At 49.9% G+C, this 24,319-nt stretch overlaps 1 protein-coding gene across 3 annotated transcripts; it reads right to left on the minus strand.

The window, feature by feature from the left end:
• Positions 1-771: 771 nt before the first annotated feature.
• Positions 772-23,204, minus strand: IQCN (IQ motif containing N). Of its 3 annotated transcripts, none has more exons than XM_080673184.1 (4): positions 23,128-23,204; positions 11,172-11,298; positions 6,252-9,593; positions 772-1,776 (listed from the first exon to the last, which is right to left on the minus strand). In XM_080673184.1, exons 3-4 carry the CDS (start codon positions 9,561-9,563, stop codon positions 850-852), a joined length of 4,239 nt encoding a protein of 1,412 aa, XP_080529310.1. In that variant the 5' UTR covers positions 9,564-9,593; positions 11,172-11,298; positions 23,128-23,204; the 3' UTR covers positions 772-849. The 3 variants fall into 3 exon arrangements, with proteins under 3 accessions (XP_080529310.1, XP_080529309.1, XP_080529308.1); XM_080673183.1 differs by lacking the exon at positions 23,128-23,204 and adding an exon at positions 20,060-20,773; XM_080673182.1 differs by lacking the exon at positions 23,128-23,204 and adding an exon at positions 18,377-20,083.
• Between the last annotated feature and the right edge of the window lie 1,115 nt (positions 23,205-24,319).

Genomic DNA, 24,319 nt, shown 5'->3' on the forward strand with positions numbered 1-24,319 from the left:
TTGCCTCCTAGCCAAGTAGCCCAGAATATTTTTAATGAAATTCAAAGCCTTATGTCCTTTCATGGGTTACAGTCTTTTGTTTGGTCTCTGCTGATCATTGTTGTTCTTGCTCTCATTATTGTCTGTTTGCTTCCAGTCTGCTTCCGAACCATCGGATCCAGCATCCCCTGCAAATAGGACTACATGAACTCCGCCTAATAAATAGAGAAGGGGGATCTGTTGGAGACCGGGTGTAAGCTGACAGAGTCCTTGCACCCGAAGGGACTGATAAGATTCAGTGCCCTGCCCACACAGTGCTCCCTGACTCGTTTGGATGGCGATTTCCAATTGTCAGCAGAATGACAGCAACCTTTCATGGCTTCCCAGAAGTCTGTAACTATTTACTGAGATTTGCTGTACCGAGAATTTGCCCTCCGGCTTTATCTGTCCCTTAGAGATTAAGAACAAAGAGTGCGTTCCTTTTGAACTGACCTCCCAGTCAGTGTTTGTGTATAAAAGGTATTGTGCAGTTAATAAAGCTGCTGCAGTCTGTCAATGGCTTGCAGCCCTCCCGATCCCGCTTTCTTGTCTTTCTTTTCTTAATTCCCACCTCCCTACCTCAGTCCGGTTCACTGTCAGGCCGGCCCTGACACCCAGACACAGACCCTGGGTGCCAACTATGTGGTTGAAAGTTTTAGGGTCCCCCCAGTCCAGAGTGTTCCAGATTCCCCTCACTCCCCCCACACCCATGCCCAAGATACCCCTATGAACACAGGTAGACCAAGACCCAGGCTGTGGAGAACTTTATTCATTAGACCAAGAGAGCCACATGGCACTGCCGCTGATGTCCCCCATTGGGCAGTCAAGGTCCTAGACTCCTGGCCACTGCGTGTCCTGTGGGTTGTCCCACGCCGCTGGCCTCAAAAGCGCATCCGTTGTGAGGGAGGACCGGGTGTAGTGGCCACGCCAGTTGGCTTGAAGCATCTTGGCTGCCACCTGCTTCTGCCTCAGCTGGCGACGTACAGCGAAGCCCCTCCAGATGGCCTGGATGACCGTGGCTGCCTTATTCTGGCCCTGGGACTGCCTGGGTCTCTGGGGGCTCAGCTGGGTGTCATAGCCCCACAGCATGCCCGCCTGGTCCGTGGTGCCCTGGCCCATGCCCTGCACCACCCTTGTGGGCAGGGTGTGGCCACACATGTGGCACGTGCGGGGGCTGGCACCCATGAGCATCACGGCGCTGGGTGGGCTCCCCAGCCTGGGACTCAGCGACTGGCAGAGCGTGCAGGCGTGGGGCTGGCAGGACTGGAAGCAGCGGTGGTCAGAGGTGGGCGTGGTCCTGCCACCTACCTCAGTCCAAGTGCGGGGGAGCAGCATTTGCTGGGCTCGGTTCCGTCGGGTGCTGTAGCCTCGCCATGTGGCCTGGATGGTTGTGGCAGCTTTGAGGAGCTGGGCCAGGTTCCGCCGCACGCAGTGGCCACGCCAGGCAGCCTGGATGATGACAGCCCACTGGTGCCACACCTTGATGGTACGGCGCACCAGGTAGCCACGTGCACACGCCTGTATAATGACCACGGCTTGCAATATTATCTTCTCCACAGTCTGAACTGACGTCACCAGCTCCCCAAACCGTCTGGGGTCCACCAGTGCCTCAATGCCCATGGCATCCCGCGGCACATCACACCTGGCTGGTTTCCATATGCCACAGGGGTCCTTGTCCCCCTTCATGGGCCCAACGGCAACACTGGGGATGGCGGAGTTCCACGTTTGGCCACCAGCCACGCCAGCGTCCACGGAGCCCTGGAGTAAAGCAGAAGTCAGAGGTGCCCTGTGACTGTACACAGGAGCCACGGTGCTATGCAGATCCCGAGGTCCCCATAGTGACTCCCGGTTAAAAAGGGGCTGCCAGGAACCAGTTGGTGAAGATTCATAACCCAGAAGCCCCCTCCGAACCCCGCCATGCAACCTAGGGATGGCCATGTCATGTGCCAGATGGCCGGCAGCGCACCCGTGGAACCTCTGAGGCCTTCCTGAGCGGACCTGGAGGCATGCTCCGCCGCCTACTGGGAGGGCTCAGTCTTGGCCACAGAGCCATCTAGCATTCTGGAGGCAGAGCTACTATGCAAGGACGTGTAGGATTCTCTAGCCAAGGAGGTCACAATGGCTGCTCTGAGCCAGGTTCCCAGACACTGGCTTCCAAAATGCACTGGAACCCACTGGATGCCACGCCACTGGCCTTGGACTATACAGCAGCACACGTGAGGCCACACGGGTGGCCCCTGACCTCTGGGAAGGGTTTGGGATACCCCCCCCCCCCCCAATCCCAGACGCAGACCTCAGGTGCAAACTAGATGCCACAGTCCTGTCATGGGCCAGCGCGGGCGACCCTGATGTTATTGTAGAAGCCACCATCCCAAGGGAATGACTTCCGGGCATGTGAGCAGCCAAGAGGCTCTGGGGGACAATGTGAGCCACTGATGCCTGTGAGCTCAGGGGGCCCTGTGTCCATTTGCACACTGGGGACCCCATGAGAAGTCGTCACAAAGTGGGAACTAGGGGCCCTCCAACTGGTGGCTGACCTCTGCTGCAGAGTTCGGGTGACACTGCTGGCCCTGGTGTGCAAAACCTGGAGGCTGGGGAAGGACAGGGGCAATGCCACTCATCATAGACCCGGCTCAGCTGGGAGCTACCTCCACCTCCGACGGCCTTTGGCCTTTGGAGTCTTGTCCTCTGCCAGGAATTCATGGTCGTAGTCGACATCAGGTGACAGGGGACTCTCAGACATCCATGGGGTTGCCTCAAGGCCCATGGACTCCTTACTGAAACAGGACTCCTGGGACAGAGCCTCATCCAGGTCTCTGGTTTCATCAGGGCCTGACCATCTCTGGTCTCAAAGGCTATTGTCCCATGAATGTGGCTCAACAGTGAGGCTCTTTGCAGAACCATGGGCACTTGGTGCACTCCTCTGACTCTGCCATTGGATTCTTAGGCCTGGGAAGAGGCTTGAGACTGGAAGGGGGATACAGACTGGTCTTCAGGGGCCTCCATGGTAAGGATAGGAGGTGAGTCCAATGAGTCTGGACCCCTGGGGAAGGCTGTGAGTCATGCTTCTGACTGTGGAGGGTGGACTAGCTACGCTAGCCATGGATCTTAGATGAGGCTCTGACTCAGTCCCCCAGTCATAAGTTCTGCGACCACACTAGAGGCCACAGAACCAGAAGACACACTAAGGCCCACCCCACTCACCCCTGAACCTAGGACAGTCTTGGAGAGGTTACTAGTACAGGGTCTTACAAAGAGACTTTGCCTTTTCCCACCTGCACCAGGTGCTATAATCAGTCGGGGGGGGGGGCACCCCACTCACCACAGAACCTGGAAGTAGTGTCCTGGCCATGTCACTGGCCACAAAAACTGGAGGAAAGCTCTGAGCCACACCACTGATGACAGAACCTGGAGAAAGGCTGTGGACCACGGCACTGGCCATGGGATCTGGAGGAAGGTCCTGGCCCAGGCCACTGATCACAGATCATGGCTGAAGGGCCTGGGCCACACAATTGACCACATAACCTAGTGGAAGGCTGGGGCCACACAGTTGATCTCAGACCCTGTGGGAAAGCTGGAGGCCTTGCCACAAACCACAGTACCTGGAGCCACAGCTGTGCTCATCCTATTGGCTACAGAACCTGGCACCGGAAGACTGGCCATGCCCATTACAGGCTCCTGGCTGAAAGCATTTGATTGTTGGTAACTGGATGTGGTGACTGTGGACATAAGACACTGGTGGTCCACATTGATCAACATTGACCTGAGATATGCTGGAGCCCACATTGGCCAGGGAAAATCTGAACAGACTCAGACCCAGTCTGTTGGGCACAAAAGCCTGAGAGCAGCCAGGCCCCACCCTTGAGGCTTGTTCATGAGCCAAAGGAGTACCTGCCACAGAGGCCCAGGATGCCATGGGAGCCATGCCAGTGCCGATCTGAGATTGCCTTGGGCCCACAGCAGTTGCCACACTTCTCCGGCACATACTCCTTGTCACACCGGGAGACACAGGTCCCTGAGTCATATTTAGGAACTTGCCAGTATCCAGGGTCCCCCAAGACACATTTGGGAGCATGCCAGCAGCCACGGTGCCCTGAGACATGCTTGTAGCCAAGCCCCTGAATAGAATGCCCTGAGATAGCCTGGTTCCCTGGCTTAGACAAGAGTCCTCTCCACTGGTCACAGCTGCATGGTAGAGGTTTTGGGCTGAAACAGTGACAACAGAATGTTCTGTTTGGTGCCTCCCACCAAGACCGAGTGGCTGATGAAACCCAGGGGACACCTCAATGAGTTCAGGAGCCTGGACATGTGAGGTCATCCCATGACCCATCCGAAGATATTGACATGGATTCACCCCAGTGGCCAGAGATGGCTGGCTCAGCCCCCAGCCCGTGCCACTAGCCCAGAGAGATGTGTATTCCAGGTAACTTTAGCCAGAAAGGATGACAGACAAGGGGCCACTGCATTCACTCTTGACAGTAGATTTGAACTCACCTCAGGGGCCCAAATTGGCTGAGTGAGTGCATAACCCTTACTACTCATCACAGATGGCTGACCTAGGCTGGGGGCCACACTATTGCCCATACTGGTCATAGATGGCTGTGCTAGGCTGGGGCTTACCCACAGACCTTATATGGCTGGCCTAGAAGGCTTAGATAGGCTGTGGGGAGCTTACTGGCCATAGAAAGCTGGCCCAAGTTTGGAGCCACCTTACTGTTTACTGATGACTGGGATGGGCTTGGGATCAATTTACTTGTCAAAGATGGCTGCTGCTAGGTGGCCTACAGACAGTCCTGTCCTATAGGGTTTCTGGCACAAGCTATCTTTTGGACCCAGAGAGTTTTGGCTTGAGGACATATCCCTCTTGTCCTGACCACCTGAGCTCCAGTGGACACTCAAGGTCATATGACTGGACACTGAGCTGTGGTACAGAATGGGGATCAGCTCTGAGGCCGGGAAGGGTGAGTGATGGAGGTTTGGGGCCATGTACCCATGACCCACTCTCTCCATCTCTTCCAGGTCCCCAGACCTCTGGGACCACCCCATGGCCTCCCAGAGAGGAAGTCCTCTATCTGAGCTGGCCTCCCAAGAAGACTCCTCCTCCGCCAAGTCGACAACAGTCAGGCTGGCCACAGGCAGGGTAGAAAGGCTGAGTGGGCTACAGCAGCACAAGCAGCTCTGGAACCTGTTCGAACTTAGGCCACAGCCTGTGGAGCCCTTGAAGGAGCTTCTAGCTAGGTCAAGGTCATTGTCTGAACCCTGTGGCAAACAGTGCACTGAGTATATGACTAGTCACCAGCTCCCGTGGGCAGCACGTGCCAGAAATGATACCCGTGTTCAATTCTTCTCGAATGGATGTATAGGGAAGGGTGGGCATTAACTGGCTTTCTGGGGAGGCTTCCAACAGACTAGAGTCTCCTGACTTTTGAATGCCCAGAGATGACCAGGAGCCATGGAGCCAGGCAGCAGAATGCTCTGTTGTGTTTGGGTGCCTTGGGGGTCTGTGGTTGAGTTAGGGGGACTTTGCTCACTGTGGTGGCCCTCGGGAGACCAGAGGCCACCTTGTTGGTCATCTCACTCGGGCGCACAGAGACCTGTGTATGACTTGGGGACTGAGTCCTCTGCATGTTCTCTGCAGGGACCATGAATGGTTGTTGCAGACTTTTGGCCGCTGATGGCTGATACATCTCAGGGGTCCCCCCAGGTGACCCCGGAGGGCTGACACCAATAAGCAGACCCCCCATAGGTGGTGACAAACTGGTGAGAGTGGATGGTTTTCCCACCACCCACAGTGCTGGCAAGCTTGCCTGGGGCCACCCTGTCCTCCCCCAGTGATGCTGACAGACATGGGGCCATCCTGCTGGCCACATGTGGTTTGTGGGAGCTTGGGGCCACGCCACTGGCAACGAGCAGCTGTCACAGATGGTGGGGTGGCTGCAGGGGAAGCAGCTCAGGCAAATTGGGGCCTGCATCACTCACCCTGAGTGGAGAACTGATGCAGATTCGCCCACCCCTGGGTGTACGAAGGAGTCTCCCTTATCCCATGACAGAGTGGGGTCCAAAACTGCGATCAGGGGAAACTGGAGAATGGTGGTGATCAACCTAGTGACCAAGGAGGCACCGGGACAAGCAGGGTGACCTCCTGACCATGGCCCATCCCCCATCTCCTCCAACAGCCCGGCTGGCCCACCTGTGACAAAGCCCTCCCAGGCCCCACCCTGGGGAACCCTGACCTTGCTGGGCTGTGGTCTCACACGGCCCATGGTGGGCCCCCATGCAGTTGACCGGCTCTCCCTGGAGTCCACCTCCACTGGGACCGGCGTCACCATCATCCCACTTCCCAATGTTTTCGAGGTGGCCTTAGGGATGACGAGTTCAGTCCGGAGGGCCGCCTGAGACAAGGACTGGCTCAGGACGGTGCCCAGCTCACCCTGACACACGGCCTGGCTCAGGGCAGCCCTGTCTTCCTCTGTCAGGACCTTGCTGAGCACCTCCACCAGTGTGCCCTGTATGGCCTTAGTGAGTTCTGCCCGCAGCTCACCCCGGGAAAGGGCACAGGACAGGGCAGTGCCCAGCTCGCCCCATGACAGAGCCTTCACCAGTGCTGTGCCCAGCATGCCCTGGGGCAGGGCCTTGGCCATCGTGGTGCCTAGGACCTCTTTGGACAAGGCCTGATTCAGTGCCGCCCTCACTTCCCCCTGGGGGAGAGCTTTCGCCACCAGAGCACGGATGTCCTCCTGGGAGCCCAGCACAGTGGCCAGCTCAGCACACAGTGAGGCAAACTGGGAGGCCCCCAGCTCCCCCTGGCAGGGTGCGGCTGGGCTTGTGGTCGATGGCTGGGCCAGGGTAGCCCGGCTGTCACCCCAGGACTCGACGTTGCATGTGGAAGGTCCAGTGGATGCCAGCAGAGGCACCAGCATGCTCTGGGTCTTGGAGGCCCCCTGGCGTGGGCCCTTGGTGGCTTTGCCCTGGGCACAGCTATGGGCTGGGAGCTGGGTTAATCTGTCCTCTGTCTTTGCTCGGGACCAAGTGCCAAGAGAGCCGACGTGTTGATAGGGCTGGGTGAAGGCCTTGAACCCAGCCAGGAGTGGCTGGGACCGAGTCTGGCTACTGAGCTCAGCGGCCTTGTGGGCAGCACAGAGGCACTTGGCTGTTTCTGTGACCAGCTGGGCTTGGGACTGTGCCTTGGTCAGCCTCGTAGGCAGATGTGCTTGAGACTGGACCTTTATCACTTCTGTGGTCAGATGTGCCTGGGACTGCGTCTTGGTCAGACACGTGCCCGGATGGGCAAGGGACAGGGCCGTGGTTAGCTTGGCAGGTGGATGTACCTGGGATGGGGGCTTGGACAGACACATGGCGATATTTGCCTGGGGCAGGGCTCTCGTCTGCTTTGCAAGCATATGTCTCTGGGATGAGGCTGTGGTTGAACAGGTGGCCTTCTGTGCTCGGGGCAGGGGCTTGGCTGGGCATGTGCCCCGCTGTGCTTGGGGCAGAACCACAGCCATCTCTACAGGCGCACACACCTGGGACCGAACCTTCATGACATCTGTTTTCAGCTGTGCCTGCGATAAGACCTTGCTCCTGTCCTTGGCCACACTGGTGTTAGACATGGTTGCCATTTTCACCTGTTTCTGGGAGAAGGCCTTGATTTTCTCGGCTTCCAAAAAAGGCCTAGCTGGAGCCTTGGGAGCCTCAGCCCCCAGATGTGGTGGGGGGCAGTATTTCACCTTTCCCTCAGTCAAGTGTGAATGGGACGAGACTTTGACCATGCCTGCCGTCTGCCTCCCGGTCACCACAGCCTTGGCCTTTGGTCTGTTTAGGTTTATATGTGACGAGGTATTGGGAATCCCATCTGCCACAGCTGCTGGAGGTGAAGCTTTCAGATTTCCACCTGCAGGAGGAGGAAGGCAAAGGTTCCTGATGATGGTGGCCACTGAGCGTAACTGGGCTGGCGTCTTGGTGATCATGGCTGCCAGACGTGTCTGGGTAGGGGTCTTGGTCATTGAGGCTCCTGGGAGTGTCTGAGATGGGGTCTTGGCTGTCGCAGCCACTGGACATGTCTGCAGTAGGGACTTGGCCATCGTGGCTGTTGGGCACATCTGGGGCAGGGTCTTGGCCATCACAGGCACCGGACAGGTCTGTGCTGGGGGCTTGGCCATCACAGGCACCGGGCAGGTCTGTGACAGGGTCTTGGCCATCACAGGCACCGGGCAGGTCTGTGCCGGGGGCTTGGCCATCACAGGCACCGGGCAGGTCTGTGCCGGGGGCTTGGCCATCACAGGCACCGGGCAGGTCTGTGCCGGGGGCTTGATAATTGAGGTCATGGCAGCCGGTTGTGTCTGGGGTGCAGTGCTGGTCATCAAGGCTGTTGGTCGCATCTGAGCTGGGGTCTTGGTCATCGGGGCTGCCAGGCGCGGCTGGGGCGGGGTCTTCGTTATCACTGTGGGTATTTGGCATGGCTGGGTTGGGATCTTGTTCAAGATTGCTGCCAGGCATGACTGGAGTGTGGTCTTGGCCACGGGGACTGCTGAGTCCAGCTGAGGTGGGGTCTTGGCTATTATTACCGTGGGCGTTGGGCATGGCTGGGCTACGGATTTGTTCATCATGGATGCCAAGCACGACTGGAGTGGAGTCTTGGTCATCGCAGATGCTTGGCCTGTCTGGGGTGGGGCTCTGAGGACCTCTGTTTCCACCTGGGCCTGGGTCTTGAGGGGGCCATGAAGTGTCTGGGCAATCCTTTCACATGGTGGCCCTAGGGCTCCTGCCTTGCTGGCTCTGGCAGTCACTTGCTTGGTCTTCGTCCTGTCCCCTTCTAAGTGGATAAGGCTGGTACTTCTGATGGTTCTTGTTAGCAGACATGGGTGGTACTTAGCATTCAGACTCCCTGGACACGGAAGTCTGATGGAAACAGTCTGGTGTGGCAGGAAAGTGACGCTAGGGCCTCCAGTGGCACAAGGAGCCTGCATGCCGGGCCGTGGAACACCTGGGGTCTGCAGCAGGGCCAGCTGGAGGGCACAGGCAGCCAAGCTGTCATCAGAAGGGAACTGGGTCTCCTTATTCACCATGACAGGTGGGGCCAGAAGATACCTGTCTTCTTCTGAATGCTGGAACCGCACCTGCTGAGGGGCGTGGTAAGGGATGTTCCCCTCATCCACATTCGTTTTTTTCTCCGTTGCCTTGCCAGACCGGAGGAGGCGTTTGGTATTGAAGCGTCGCCAGGCCGCCTGGACGCCTTTAGCCGCCGATATCTGGGAGGTCAGCTTCTGCCGGAGCTGGTGGCCCCTCCAGTTGGCTTGGATGAGGGTGGCTGCACGAGACTGCATCATGTCCATCTCATCCACCAGGATGTTCTTGAAGGTCTTGCTTTCGACCACAGCCCGGAGGCGTGGAATGCGGTGAGGCACTATCTTGTCCTTGTCAGGCTGTTGCAGGAGGGACTCCCTGGATGCAGGTGTTCCTGCTTTGTCTTGGTAATAGGAAGTGGGCTGGGGATGGTAGGAGCTCTGCCCACTAGGTGAAGACTGTAACTGTGTTGCTTGTGGCATTGTCTTGGTTCCTAGGTGGATCAACTCTGCCTGTGGGGTGGCAGGGAGGTAGTCAGAGAGTGTAGTTGTGCAGACAAGAGGGGTCCTGGCTGGAGCAAGCGCTTGCCCTAGGACCTAGATCCTGTTCTTGGTACCTTGTAATCTTTCTCCTGCCCATTGCAGCCCTCTCTATCCTGGCCTCCTGGCCACCTGTAGCTGGAACATACTGTGAGTACAGCACTGATCACACTATTTTGAGAACCTCCTGTGTGTGTATTGTTATTTCCCTCTCCCAATTGACTATCAATTCCTAGAGGGCAAGAAACAGGTCTGAGTCACATCTGTGTCCCCATCGCAGTCATAGAGTCTGGTTTCAGGATGTGAATGGGTAGGTGTTGGGTGAGTGACTAACTTGACTAATAAATGAGTGAGTGAATTGAAAGTCGAATGGATAGATGAATGCATGACTTAATACTGAATAGGTAAATAAATCTGTGGGTGAATGAATGGTAGATCAGTTGGAGGGATAAGTTGAAAGGCTGGATGAAAGAATGGATGCATAGCCGAAACCGGTTTGGCTCAGTGGATAGAGCGTTGGCCTGCGGACTGAGGGGTCCCGGGTTAGATTCCGGTCAAGGGCATGTGCCTTGGTTGCGGGTACATCCCCAGTGGGAGGTGTGCAGGAGGCAGCTGGTCGATGTTTCTCTCTCATTGATGTTTCTAGCTCTCTATCCCTCTCCCTTCCTCTCTGTAAAATATCAATAAAATATATTAAAAAAAAAAAAGAATGGATGCGTAAATGAAGTTGATGAATTTATGAACCGATCAATACAAAAAGAAATGGACACCCTAGCCGGTTTGTCTCAGTGAATAGAGCATCGGCCTACGGACTGAAGGGTGCTGGGTTTGATTCCGGTCAAGGGCACAGGCCCGGGTTGTGAGCTTGATCCCCAGTAGGGGGTGCAGGAGGCAGCCAATCAATGATTCTCACTTATCATTGATGTTTCTATCCTTCTTTTCCTCTGCTTTCTTCTTTGAAATCAATTTGAAAAAAAAACTTTTTTAAAGAAATGGACACATGGATGGAGGGGTGTATGGCCAGGTAGAAGGATGAGTATATGGATGGATGGATGGATGGATGGATGGATGGATGAATAGATGGATTGATGGATAGGTGAGTGCGTAAATGGATGACTGGGTGAATGGATGGGTATATAGATGGATAGATATTTGGATGGATGGAGGGATAGAGGGATAGATGGGTGGGTAGAGGGAGTGAGGAATGGATGGAAAGATAGAGGTATGGATTTGTGGATAGGTAAAATCTGAGTAGATAAATGAGTGTGTGAATGGAGAGAGTTGAAGGCATTGGTGGACTGATTAATGTATCCGTGAATGGATGGTGCATGACTGACAGATGATGGATAGATTAATGGCAGATGGAAGGATGGGTAGAAGGAAGAATGAGGAAATGACTGTGGTTTTCAAAAGTACCTTGGTGCAGAGAGGGTTGGGATGCTGTTAAGCAATCCTGAATGCATAACCTGGAGTCTGTCTGGCTTAAGTCCTGCCCCCCCAACCCCCGCTTCTGGTTGGACCAGTCAGACCCTCACCCAGCCATCTTCTTACCTTAGAGGATCACAGAGTTGGAGGAGGAGCAGGAAGAGAAGGTGCAATCTAGAAGCCAGCTTGCAAGCGTAATCAGCCTTCACCCTTCATCCCATGCAACGTGCAACAACACTGCCCTGGGCTGGCTCTGTGCTCAAGACCAACATAAGAGATGTTAAAAGCAAAAATTAAAAAAAATAAAATTTCAAGGAAACCCCAAACTTTTAAGTCCACAAAGATGAATGTACAAGAAAGCGTATTCTGGTGTTATTTTGTATGTAAAAACAAAACAACTGGAAATAACCAAAAAGGTGATTGCTAGGGGGTCAGTTACAAATGCATGAAGAAGGGTATTCCAGAATGTTCATCGCTGTATTATTTAGAAAACTAAAAACTGAAAACAATCCAAATGCTTTATCTACAAATGTTGCTTAAATTCATCAACAGAACACTTGTAGAGTGGTACGCTATCCAGTCACTAGAAATAGTGTCCAGATCCACAAGAATGGCTAAAATAAAAAATATGGCCCGGCCGGCATAGCTCAGTGGTTGAATGTCAACCTATGAATCAAGAGGTCATGGTTCGATTCCTGGTCAGGGCACATGCCCAGGTTGCGGGCTCAACCCCCAGTGTGGTGTGTGCAGGAGGCAGCCAATCAATGATTCTCTCCCATCATTGATGTTTCTATCTCTCTCTCTCTTACCTCCTCTCTGTAATCAATAAAAAAATATATTTTTTAAATATGGACCACTTGGGAAAACTGTCAGTATCTTGAAGGCAACATAATCCACACTGCTGAATATACTCAAGAGGTCTAACTGTTTATGCCCATCAACAGAAAAATAAATAAATAAATTTCATATTAACAATATCTATAGATATAAAAGGCTAATGTACAAAGTGTCCCCTCAGGAGTTTGACCGGGAGACTGGGAGTTCGATCACTCACTATGATGTGTGCTGACCACTAGGGGGTGGCACAGAATGAAGGAAGGCCCCAGCTGGCAGCCAGCAGCTGGAAGGAAGGCCCCAGTTGGCAGCCAGAAGGCCTCAATTGGCCCTGATCACCAGCCAGGCCCAGGGACCATACCTGTGCACAAATTTCGTGCACTGGGCCTATAGTATCAATATAAATAAATATCAATATAATTATTGACTTATTTGAAAATCAATGTACCACATTCAACACAGCTAGAAAAAATGAGCTCAGCGATATACGTGTATCTCACATATATTATTTTGAGTGGAAGAAAAAACATTGGTTATTCCAACGATAGAAAATAAAAGGGAACAGAAGTTAAGCTCTGCAGTTAGAAGTCAGTATAGGCCCTGGACAAGTCGCTCAGTTGGTTAGTGTCATCCCTGATACAACAAGGTTGCAGGTGCCATCCCTTGGTCAGGCACATACAAGCAGCAACCAATTAATGCATAAGTGGGACAAGTTGGTGTTTTCTCTCTTCTCTCTCTCTCTGTTAAAACATGGGTGGCTGGGAGGGGACCAAAATAGGTCTTAGAGATAGTCATGTGGGTTTGTGTGGATTGTGAAAATGAAAACTCATGGGTGGAGAAACCAAGATGGCGGCATAGGTAAACACCTAAACTGCTGCCTCGCACTATTTCAAAACTACAACTAAAAGACAAAACGGACATCATCCAGAATCACTGGAAGGCTGGCTGAGTGGAAATTCTACAACTAGAAGGAAAGAGAAAAGCACACTGAGACTCAGAGGAACTGCAGAAGGCAGAGGTACCAAGGCGCACGCATGCGCAGAGAGAGCTGGCAACTGAGTGCGCGGCTGGCTTTCTCAACTGGGAGGGAGACAAAAGCTCCCGACGGCTCTAAACTCCAGTTCTGGGTGAGACTCTGGGGACCCAGACTCATACGGGGAGAAACTAGACTGTCAGGAGAGAGAAAAGCACACTGAGACTCAGAGGAACTGCGGAAAGCAGAGGTACCAAGGCGCACGCACGCAGAGAGGGCTGGCAACCGAGTACACGGCTGGCTTTCTCAACCTGGAGGGAGACAAAAGCTCCCGACGACTCTGAACTCCAGTTCCGGGCGAGACTCTGGGGACCCAGACTCATTCAGGGAGAAACTGGACTCTCTGGCAGCGGGCGAAACTCGAGGGCGGCTTTCTCTCAAAGGAGCTTTTAGCCATTACCACAGGACACTGAGACACAGGGGCCTCTTAGGGCAGGGCTGATGGGAAGCCATTGCTGTCTGCTCCGCCCTGAGACTCTGCCCCATCCAAACTGAGCACAGAGGCTTTTGCAAGTCTTGTCTCATAAGGGTGTCTCCAGCACAGAAGTTCTCCCAGCATTGACACAGCTGATCCTTACAGCCAATTGGTCTGGAGGTCAATTCCTCCCAGTGATACCAACAACAATCAAGGCTTAACTACAACAAGACTGTGCACACAGCCCACAAAGGGCTGCACCAAGAGTATCCACCTCAGGTAACTGGGGAGGCTGAGCCACTGGGCCCTATAGGACACCTAGCACACAAAGCCACTCTATCAACACAGGGAAGCAGCCAAAATGTGGAGACAAAGAAACAGGTCACAAATGAAAGAAATAGAGGAAAGCAAACAACTGGATATAGAGTTCAAAACCACGGTTATAAGGTTTTTCAAGAATTTTCTAGAAAAGGCCGATAAATTTAGCAAGACCCTCAAGGATATGAAAAAGGACCAACTAGAAATTAAGCATACACTGACTGAAATAAAAAATAATATACAGAGATTTAACAGAAGACTAGAGGATCGCAAGAATCAAGTCAAAGATTTGAAATACAAAGAAGTAAAAAACACCCAACCGGAAAATCAAAAAGAAAAAAGAATCCAAAAATATGAAGATAGTATATGGAGCCTCTGGGACAACTTCAAGCATACCAACATCAGAATTATGGGGTGCCAGAAGAAGAGAGAGAGAAAGATACTGAAAACCTGCCCTAACTGGTTTGGCTCAGTGGATAGAGTGTCGGCCTGCGGACTGAAAGGTCCCAGGTTCGATTCTGATCAAGGGCATGTACCTTGGTTGTGGGCACATCCCCAGTAGAGGGTGTGTAGAAGGCAGCTGATCGAAGTTTCTCTCTCATCGATGTTTCTAACTCTCTATCCCTCTCCCTTCCTCTCTGTAGAAAATCAATAAAATATATTTTAAAAAAAGATAATGAAAACCTATTTGAAGAAATAATGACCGAAATCTTCCCCTACCTGGTGAAAAAAATAGACTTACAAGTCCAGGAAGCGCAGAGAACCTCAAACAAAAGGAATCCAAAGAGGACCACACCAAGACACATCATAATTAAAATGCCAAGAGCAAAAGACAAAGAGAGAATATTAAAAGCAGAAAGAGGCCCTGACTGGTTTGGCTCAGTGGATGGAGCGTCAGCCTGCGGACTCAAGGGTCCCGGTTTCGATTCCGGTCAGGGGCATGTGCCTTGGTTGTGGGGAGTGTGCTGGAGGCAGCTGATCGATGTTTCTCTCTCATCAATGTTTCTAACTCTCTATCCCTCTCCTTTCCTCTCTGTAAAAAATCAATAAAATATATTTTTTAAAAAAAAGCAGCAAGAGAAAAACAGTTAGTTACCTACAAGGGAGCACCCATACGACTGTCAGCTGATTTCTCAACAGAAACTATGCAGGCCAGACGGGAGTGGCAAAAAATATTCAGTGATGAATAGCAAGAACCTACCTACAACCAAGATTACTCTACCCAGCAAAGCTTTCATTCAGAATTGAAGGGCAGATAAAGAGCTTCACAGATAAGAAAAAGTTAAAGGAGTTCATCACTGCCAAACTAGTATTATATGAAATGCTGAAAGGTATTCTTTAAGAAGAGGAAGAAGAAGAAGGTAAAGATAAAAATTATGAACAACAAATACATATCTATCAACATGTGAATCTAAAAATCAAGTGAATAAAAAAATCTGATGAACAGAATAAACTGGTGAATATAATAGAATCAGGGACATAGAAAGGGAGTGGACTGACAATTCTCGGGGGGAAAGGGATGTGGCGGGTGCGGGAAGAGACTGGACAAAAATCATACACCTATGGATGAGGACAGTGGGGGGAGGTAAGGGTAGAGGGTGGGTTGGGAACTGGGTGGAGGGGAGCTATGGGTGAAAAAAGAGGAACAATTGTAATAATCTGAACAATAAAGATTTATTTAAAAAAAGAAAACTCACGGGTAAAATACAAATATTCTAAAAAACATATGATCTGTTATCAAAAGAATACTATAGGCAAGCAGGACTTAGGATGTAAGAATGGCTCAATATGTATAAATCACCAGGGTAATTCATTATATCTAGAAATTAAAAGGCAGCCTATGATTTTTCAAAAAATGTCAAAAAGGTGTTTTATCGCTGAGGCTCAGTGGATAGAGTGTCGGCCTGCGGACTAAAGGGTCCCAGGTTCAATTCCGGCCAAGAGCACATGCCCGGGTTGCAGGTTAGATCCATCTCCCCCTGCCCAGTAGGGGACGTGCAGGAGGCAGCCAATCAATGATGCTTTCTCATCATTGATGTTTCTTTCTCTCTTTCTCTCTCCTTTCCTCTCTGAAATCAATAAAAAAAATATAGTTTTTAAAAAGGTATTTTATCAAATGCAATGGCTATTTCTTTTTTTATTGGGGGGGGCGGGTGTTAATCCTCACCCAAGGATATTTTTTTCATTGATTATTAGGGAGAGAGGAAGGGAGAGGAAAAGACAGCAACATTGATGTGGGAGACAAATTGATTGGTTGCCTCCTTCACGCACCCCGACCAGGGCCAGGGAATCTGCAACCAAGGTATATACCCTTGACCAGAATAGAACCCTGGACCCTTCAGTCCACAGGCCGACGTTCTATCAGCTGAGCCAAACCGGCTAGGGCTGCAATGGCTATTTCTAATAACAACTTATAAAAATAGAATAGTATTAAAGATGGTAAGGCTAACCACAAAACCACAGCAAATGCCACTTTAAAAGGTGAAATCCTAAAGTCATTTCCACTAAAGGAACAAGATGCACAGATGGTCCAGCCGGCTTGGCTCAGTGGTTGAGCATCAACCTATGAACCGGAGGTCACAGTTCGATTCCCAGTCAGGGCACATGCCCGGGTTGTGGGCTCAATCCCAGTGTGGGGTGTGATTCTCTCTCATCATTGATGTTTCTATCTCTCTCTCCCTCTCCCTTTCTCTTTGAAATCAATCAAAATATTAAAAAAAAAAAGATGCACAGTTGTTCACCCCCACTGCAGGTATCATTTTTAAAAGCAAAATGACAAGGATTTGCATAATCAGTGTAAACAGTTTTATTAATTGTTTGTTTATTGTTGACAGTATTACAGATGTCCCCCATTTGCCCGTTTCCATCCAGCTCCGGCCCCATCCCAGGCCTTCACCGTTATTTACAACTAGTGCCCTGGTGCACATTGAAAGGAAATTAATTAGAAGGTGGCTGGTGGGGTGGGACTGGGCCAGAAGGGCAGGACAGGCCCTGAAGCCAACCTCCTGCCATCTCTCCCCGGCCGGTAGCCGGCTGCACCTGGGGCAGCAGGGGGCTCGAAAGGTGTCTGCAGAGTGCACGGGGTCCCTCCAGCAGGTGGGGTCCCTCGACCTGGGGTCCCTCCAGCAAGTGGGGTCCCTCAGCCTGGCCTGCGGGGATTAGCCGAAACCAGCTCTCTGACATCCCCTGAGGGGTCCCAGATTGAGAGAGGGCGGTTCTCAGGTGACACACCTCAGAATTGGGCTCCCTCCTCTCTGGTTCCGGGGTGCATCACCCGAGAACCGCTGCTGCCAAGTCACCGCAGTTCAGCAGCTCCTGCATTAAGCCTCTGCCCCCTGGTGGTCAGTGCACATCATAGCTACTGGTCGGATGGTCGCTTAGCCTTTTATATATATAGATATAGATAGCTATGATCTGGAAACAGCCTAAGTGCCCATCAGTAGATGAGTGGATAAAAAAACTCTGGTGCATTTACACAGTGTAAATATTTTAAAAGGAGAGCTAGCAGGTGCCTGAATTGTCTACCTAAAAGACCCAAGATATTCTAATTTAAAAAAATAGCCCAGCTGGTGTGGCTCAGTGCTTGAGCACTGACCTATGAACCTGGAGGTCATGCTTCAATTCCCAGTCAGGGCACATGCCCGGGTTGTGGGCTCCGTCCCCACTGGGGGTTGTGCAGGAGGCAGCCAATCAATGATTCTCTCTTATCATTTAAGTTCCTATCTCTCTTTCCCTCTCCCTTCCTCTCTGAAATCAATAAAAAAATATATTTTAAAAAGGGTACATGTTAAGGTTTTAGGTTTGATCCCCACCACTGCTCCCTGGCCCTGGTTGGGGCACGTGTGGGAGGCAACTGATAGATGTCTCTCTCTCTCTCTCTCTCTCTCTCCCTTCCCCTCTCTCTAAAAATCAATGAATGAGGATTAAAAAACCAAATAAACATATATCTATAAATATATATTTATATATTCTATATTTAAATATATTATTATTAATGCATTAATATTTATAATTTTGAAATGTAATTTATATAAATCTGTGTATACATTTAAAATGCATACACACACTTTGAATAATTATAAAGGTGGTGTTTATTAAAATACATTTCCTTTTCAAAATTGAACTATCAGCTGTTAAAGTATGTATACTTTTTTTGGACAGCCTGTGTGTGTGTGTGTGTATGTGTGTGTGTGAGTATCAAAAAATATGTATTTATTTGTTGTTAATCCTCACCCGAGGATATTTTTTTCATTGTATTTTAAAGAAAGTGGAAGGGAGGGAAGGAGAGGGAGTGAGAGAGAGAGAAACATTGATGTAAGAAAGACACATCGAGCCGAAACCGGTTTGGCTCAGTGGATAGAGCATCGGCCTGCGGACTGAAGGGTCCCAGGTTCGATTCCGGTCAAGGGCATGTACCTTGGTTGCAGGCACATCCCCAGTGGGAGGCGTGCAGGAGGCAGCTGATCGATGTTTCTCTCTCATCGATGTTTCTAGCTCTCTATCCCTCTCCCTTCCTCTCTGTAAAATATCAATAAAATATATTTAAAAAAAAAAAAAAAAAAAAAAGAAAGACACATCGATTGGTTGCTCCTGCACGGGGATTGAACCTGCAACCCAGGTACATGCCCTTGACTGGGAATTGAACCCTTGACCCTTCAGTGCACAGGCCCACACTCTAACCACTGAGCCACGCCAGCCAGGGCTATATATGCATACATTTTTAATACTTACCTGAGGATATGCTCATTGATTTTTAGAGAGCAGAAGGGAGAGAGAAAAAAAGAGAAACATTATGTGAGAGAGCAACATGGATCCATTGCCTCCCGTACGCACTCTGATCCCCACCCTGACCAGGAATCGAGCCTACGACTTTTCGGTGCACTGGACAATGCTCCAACCAACTGAGCCACACTGACCAGGGCTGTATCTACATATTTTTATCTTCTGTCTTTCCTAAGGCACATGGTTGCATACAAAAAACCAGCAGCTTTTCTGCATTTGATGCAAAATGAGCTGTCAATTAAAATGGGAAGGGGGAAACACCATGCATAGTAATGTCAAAAATTATACAAGTCGCAGAAACAAATTTTACACTAAAGTCAAAGGAGTTATATGAAGGCCAAGAAAGGAGAGGAAAGCCATCTGAAAGATTTACTGCAAGGTTAGGACAAAAGAATTCATATACTTAGTATTACACAATGTCACAATTCACAGAGAGCAATTCATGTCCAATTAGAATCCCAATAGGGAGTTTTTTTAAAATGGAAGGAAGGATTTCAGTGTTCAAATAAAAGAATAAGTGAGAGTAGCCAAGATTATGAACAGGAAGACTAGTAAAGAGGACCCTGACTTAATGCACATATAAATATACTCAAAAGCCATCATAATCACAGCATGATACCTACCCAGAACTAGACAAACCATTGAGACCAAAGGATGAAACCAAAATTGATCCCAATGTAACAATGGTACATTGTATTTTAATTCAGGAGGTAAAAGTCATGGTATAAGGTACAAAACAAATGGTACGAGGCAATCCATCTGGGGAACACAGCTTGGACCCTTCTCACGCCAAAGTCCAAAAATTTCCAGATGGATTTAAAAATTATGAGAACATTTATTAGAATGTGTGTATACCATGTGAATTAGGGAGCTCTTATAAAACTAAATAGGAAACTCAAAAATTCTGAAAAAGATTAAAAAAATCTGAAAAAGACTTCATAAAGAGAAGAAAATGTATGGCAAACGATGCCATAAACATGGTCAAAGACAAAAAGACTGGGGAAAATGTTTATAATGCATTTGATAAAGAGTCCAAGTTATCCCAGCTGGTGTGGCTCAGTGGTTGAGCATCAACCTATGAACCAGGAGGCCATGGTTCGATTTCCAGTCAGGGCACATGCCTGGGTTTTGGGCTTAATCCCCAGTAGGGGGAATGCAGGAGGCAGCCGATCAATGATTCTCACCATTGATGTTTCTATCTCTCTCTCTCTCTTCCTCTCTGAAATCAATAGATTTTAAATCATTTTAAAAAAGAAAAAGAAAAAAAAGATATATTAGAAAAAAAAACAGGTGGAAATTCTAAAATTGAAAATATACAATACCTGAAATTTCAAAATTCTCTGGATGGGCTAACAAGCAGAGAAATGATGACAGAAGAGTTACTGAGCTTGAATATGAATAGATAGAAATTATCCAATCTGAAGAACACAGAGGAGGAAACTGGGCCATAAAGCAAGACTAGAGGATCTGTGGACAACATCAAAACGTCTAACATACATGTAATTGGGTCCCAGAAAAGAGAAAAGGGAATAAAAAATATGTGAAGAAATAATGCCCAAAAATTTTTGAAAAAGTTTTTTATAGATTTAAGAAGCTCATAAAATCCTAAGATAAATACAAAGAAATACACACCTGAGCTCAATCCAGTCAATATCCTGAAAAACAAAGATCAAATTTTGAAAGCAGCCAGAGAAAAATAATACGTAACACAAGCAACTTCATGAATCAGCCAAGTTTTCATCAGAAAGTATGGAATCCAGAAGACAGGAGAGCCACCCTGTAGCAGTCTGGGCCCAACCAGGAGATAGAAACTACACAATAGTTTAAAATAGGGAAGTTGAATATAAAGAATTGTTAAGCCCTGGCCGGTTTGGCTCAGCGGATAAGAGCGTCGGCCTATGGACTGAAGTGTCCCAGGTTCGACTCCAGTCAAGGGCATGCACCTTGGTTGCAGACACATCCCCAGTATGTGCAGGAGGCAGCTGATCGATGTTTCTCTCTCATCGATGTTTCTAATTCTCCACCCCTCTCCCTTCCTCTCTGTAAAAAATCAATAAAATATATATATTTTAAAAAGAATTGTTGCCGAGGCCGGTTTGGCTCAGTGGGTAGAGCGTCGGCCTGTGGACTGAGGGGTCCCGGGTTCGATTCCGGTAAAGGGCATGTGCCTTGGTTGCGGGCGCATCCCCAGTGGGGGGTGTGCAGGAGGCAGCTGATCGGTGTTTCTCTCTCATCGATGTTTCTAACTCTCTATCCCTCTCCCTTCCTCTCTGTAAAAAATCAATAAAATATATATATTTTAAAAAGAATTGTTAATAATGATAGAAGACTAACCATAAGGTAAATGAAACTCTAGATGGTTTCCTAGGGCTTAGGGAGTGTTTCCAAGGAAGGGCAAATCTGGAACAGGTTTGGACCTCCTCGGAGCATATGTGGTTTGGCCTACCAAAGAGCAGAGATGTTTGCTGGTTTGGCCATGCCGTAGCTGGTCTGGAGTTGCTGGGCATGGAAAAGGTGGAGGAGGAGGGGATCAGCAACTGGTGATGTAAGCACACACTGGGAGTCCGGGTGCTGGGTGGGGGCAGGAGGCCCGCGGTGCATGGGCCACCATGAGGGCTCTGGTTTGGAGGTCAAGAAGACTGGAGAAAGCTTTCCACCAGGTTAAGACTGAAAAATCACAGAGGGATGATGATCTGTACCCACTGATGATCTGTACCCCTGAGGCAGGTTCCACTTGGGAGCCTCCACACCTCCACCACTGACCTTTCTTGCAGGTGAGTCTCCCTACAATGTCTCAACAGTCTTCTACTGATAAAGATTAACATTGTACTCACTTGGAAGGAGGCAAAGGAACTTCTTTATCACAGAGTACACACTGAAAGGATCATTTAAAGATTCAAATAATCCAAAAGGAGGCAGAAGGGGGGGGAAAAGGACTGAAAGTTAGGGCAGAAAGAAAAATAGTAACATGGTAGACTTAAATTCAGCCATATCGCCCTAACTGGTTTGGCTCAGTGGATAGAGTGTCGGCCTGCCGGACTCAAGGGTCCCAGGTTCAACTCCAATCAAGGGCATGTACCTTGGTTGCGGGCACATCCCCAGTAGGGGGTGTGCAGGAGGCAGCTGATTGATGTTTCTCTCTCATCAATGTTTCTATCTCTCTCTCCCTCTCCCTTCCTCTCTGTAAAAAATCAATAAAATATATTTTAAAAATTCAGCCGTATCATCAATTGAGATGATAATGGACTAGACACTTCAAGAGTGTTGACCAGAATCAATTAATTTTCAAAGACTCATCCAACCCCTCCTTTCATGATGAACATTCTGGCTTCACCTGTATGATAGCCTGAATGTCCAACACCCTGCCCAACCTTCACTCCAGGCCAAAGACGGCCAGGCCCATTGAGAACAAGGGGTGCCCGGCTTATGTGGTTCAGTGGTTGAGCTTTGACCCAGGTACCAGGAGGTCATGTTCATTTCCTGGTCAGAGCACATGTCTGGGTTGCAGCTCCATCCCCAGTAGGGGGCATGCAGGAGGCAGCCGATCGATGATTCTCTCTCGTCATTGATGTGTCTATCTCTCCCTCTCACATTCTCTCTGAAATCAATAAAAACATGAAAAAAAAAATGAGAGAACAAGGGTCAATGTGAACTGAGTCATAAGAGCAAATGGGCCCTAACTGGTTTTGCTCAGTGGATAGAGCATTGACCTGCGGACTGAAGGGTCCCAGGTTCGATTCCGGTCAAGGGCATGTACCTTGGTTCCCAGTAGGAGGTGTGCAGGAGGCAGCTGATTGATGTTTCTCTCTCATTGATGTTTCTAACTCTCTATCCCTCTCCCTTCCTCTCTGCAAAAAAAATCAATAAAATATTAAAAAAAAAAAAAAAGAGCAAATGGGCCTGAGGCCAGCTCCGCTGAGGTGGGCCCCGTCATTGTCCCCATTTCACTGAACCTGATGTCTGGAGAAGCCAACATACTGTGTGTCTTACTTTTTTATGTTGTTTCTGGTTTGCCTCCCCCATTAAGACTGAGCTACCCATAGGTGGGGATATCTGTCTCTTTTGCTTACTTGTGGATCCCCAGAGCCTAGAACAACCCACAAAGTAAGTGCTTACTAGATGTTTATAGATGGATGGATGCATAAATAGATGGATAGGATGGATAGATGAGTAGATGAATGGATAAATGGATGGATGGATGGATGGATAGAATCCAACCTTCAAAACTTGGATTTGTCAGCTTTAAGGTCTGAATTGGTCCATCCTAGGGACCATCCTGGAGTTTTAGCAAATACATGGTCCAACCTTTTGGGTGAATTCAACCAGACAACAGAGTAAGAGAAATGGGAGTACAGGGGATATAAAGGAAGAATAGGGCCCCCCAAACATACAAGCTGAGTGACTGCCTTGGCAATTCTGAGTAAACTCTTCTGAGCCTCAGTTTGCCTATGTGTCACACAAGCTCAGCCCACTTTCCTAGGCTCCCAAGATGTGACAGACTCTCCAGGCTGGGCCCCCAGGCAGAAAATCCACCATCAGGCCTTTGGGGGACTTCAGTGCTCTGCTCTGAGGGGTAGGGGAGCTGACCCCTACTCCGAGAGGCCTGGAAGGCCCAAGGGGACTCTGAGGACACTGGGGACCAGGGAAGAATGATCAGGTCCCCATGTACCCCCACTAAGCCCTCCAAAAGCTCCACTCACCTGCCCTTGAAGCTGAACCCAACAGCCTGAATGGCCAACCTTGGGGCCTTGGTGCCAGGGTGGCTTTGTGACTCACAACCATGTTCCAGCCAATCAACGCCAGCTCCTGGGAGGAGGGGGCTCTAGAAGGCAGACTCAGGAGTAGGTGGGCAGGACCTGGGTCAAAGCCAAGAGTCATGTTGGTTGATACCAGCCCATCCTGAGCAGAAGTTAGAGCTCTGAACACAGAAGTGACCCACCTCCACCTCCATGCGTCTGAAATAGCCTGTCCCTTGGGCATTTGCTGAGCACCTAGTTTGGGCTGAGATCTGATCTGAGTCTGGGGACACAACCTAAATAATGTGGGGCTGTGAAACTCAGGAAAGGATCAAAGAGGGGGTGGGGTAGGCTGACCCACAGGGGAGGAGTTGGTCTTGTGCAAACTGGGGGAAGGGTGTTTCAGGTGGAGGGCACAGTATAGGCAAAGGCCTTGAGGTGGGAGCAAGCTGGGCATAATGAGGGAACAGAGAGGAAGCTGATATGGAGGTAAGGGAAAGAGAAGAGGGCAGGGAGGGGTCACAATTGGGGCCTAGGAGAGGAGTAGGGCAGTTTGGGTTTTATTAAGAAGGCACCTAGGAGCCATGAGGGTTTAAAACAAAGAAAACTCTTTCTTCTCTTTAATATATTTTTATTGATTTCAGAGAGGAAGGGAGAGGGAGAGATAAACATCAATGATGAGAGAATCATTGATTGGCTGCCTCCTGCATGCCCCCAACTGGAAACTGAGCCCACAACTGCAACCTGGGCATGTGCCCTGACTGAGAATTGAACCATGACCTCCTGGTTCATAGGTTGACACTCAACCACTGAGCCACACTGGTGAGGCTTTCTTTTTGGAAAGCAAGCTGGTGTCTGTGTCTGGCTCTGAGGACAAAGGCTCCTTAGGGTGGGGCTGGGCCCAAAGCCCCTTGGGATCCACACACGGCCTGGTAGAAATGGGCATTGACTCTTAGCCACAGTCTTGGCAAAGGAAGCAAAGCTGCCATCCCCAGGCACCTCCTGGGGCTAGGCCGGCCTAGGCCTGGTGTGAATGAATCACTGCTGGCAAGGCTGAGGCTGACACACACCTTGGCCTCAGCTCAGCAGGGTCCTGCCAAAGCCACAACAGCCAGGCCCAGGGGCCTCTGCTGGGCCTCCCAGGGGAGTCACTGGG

The sequence above is a fragment of the Plecotus auritus genome (assembly GCF_963455305.1).
Source record: "Plecotus auritus genome assembly, chromosome: 6".
Taxonomy (NCBI): Eukaryota; Metazoa; Chordata; class Mammalia; order Chiroptera; family Vespertilionidae; genus Plecotus; species Plecotus auritus.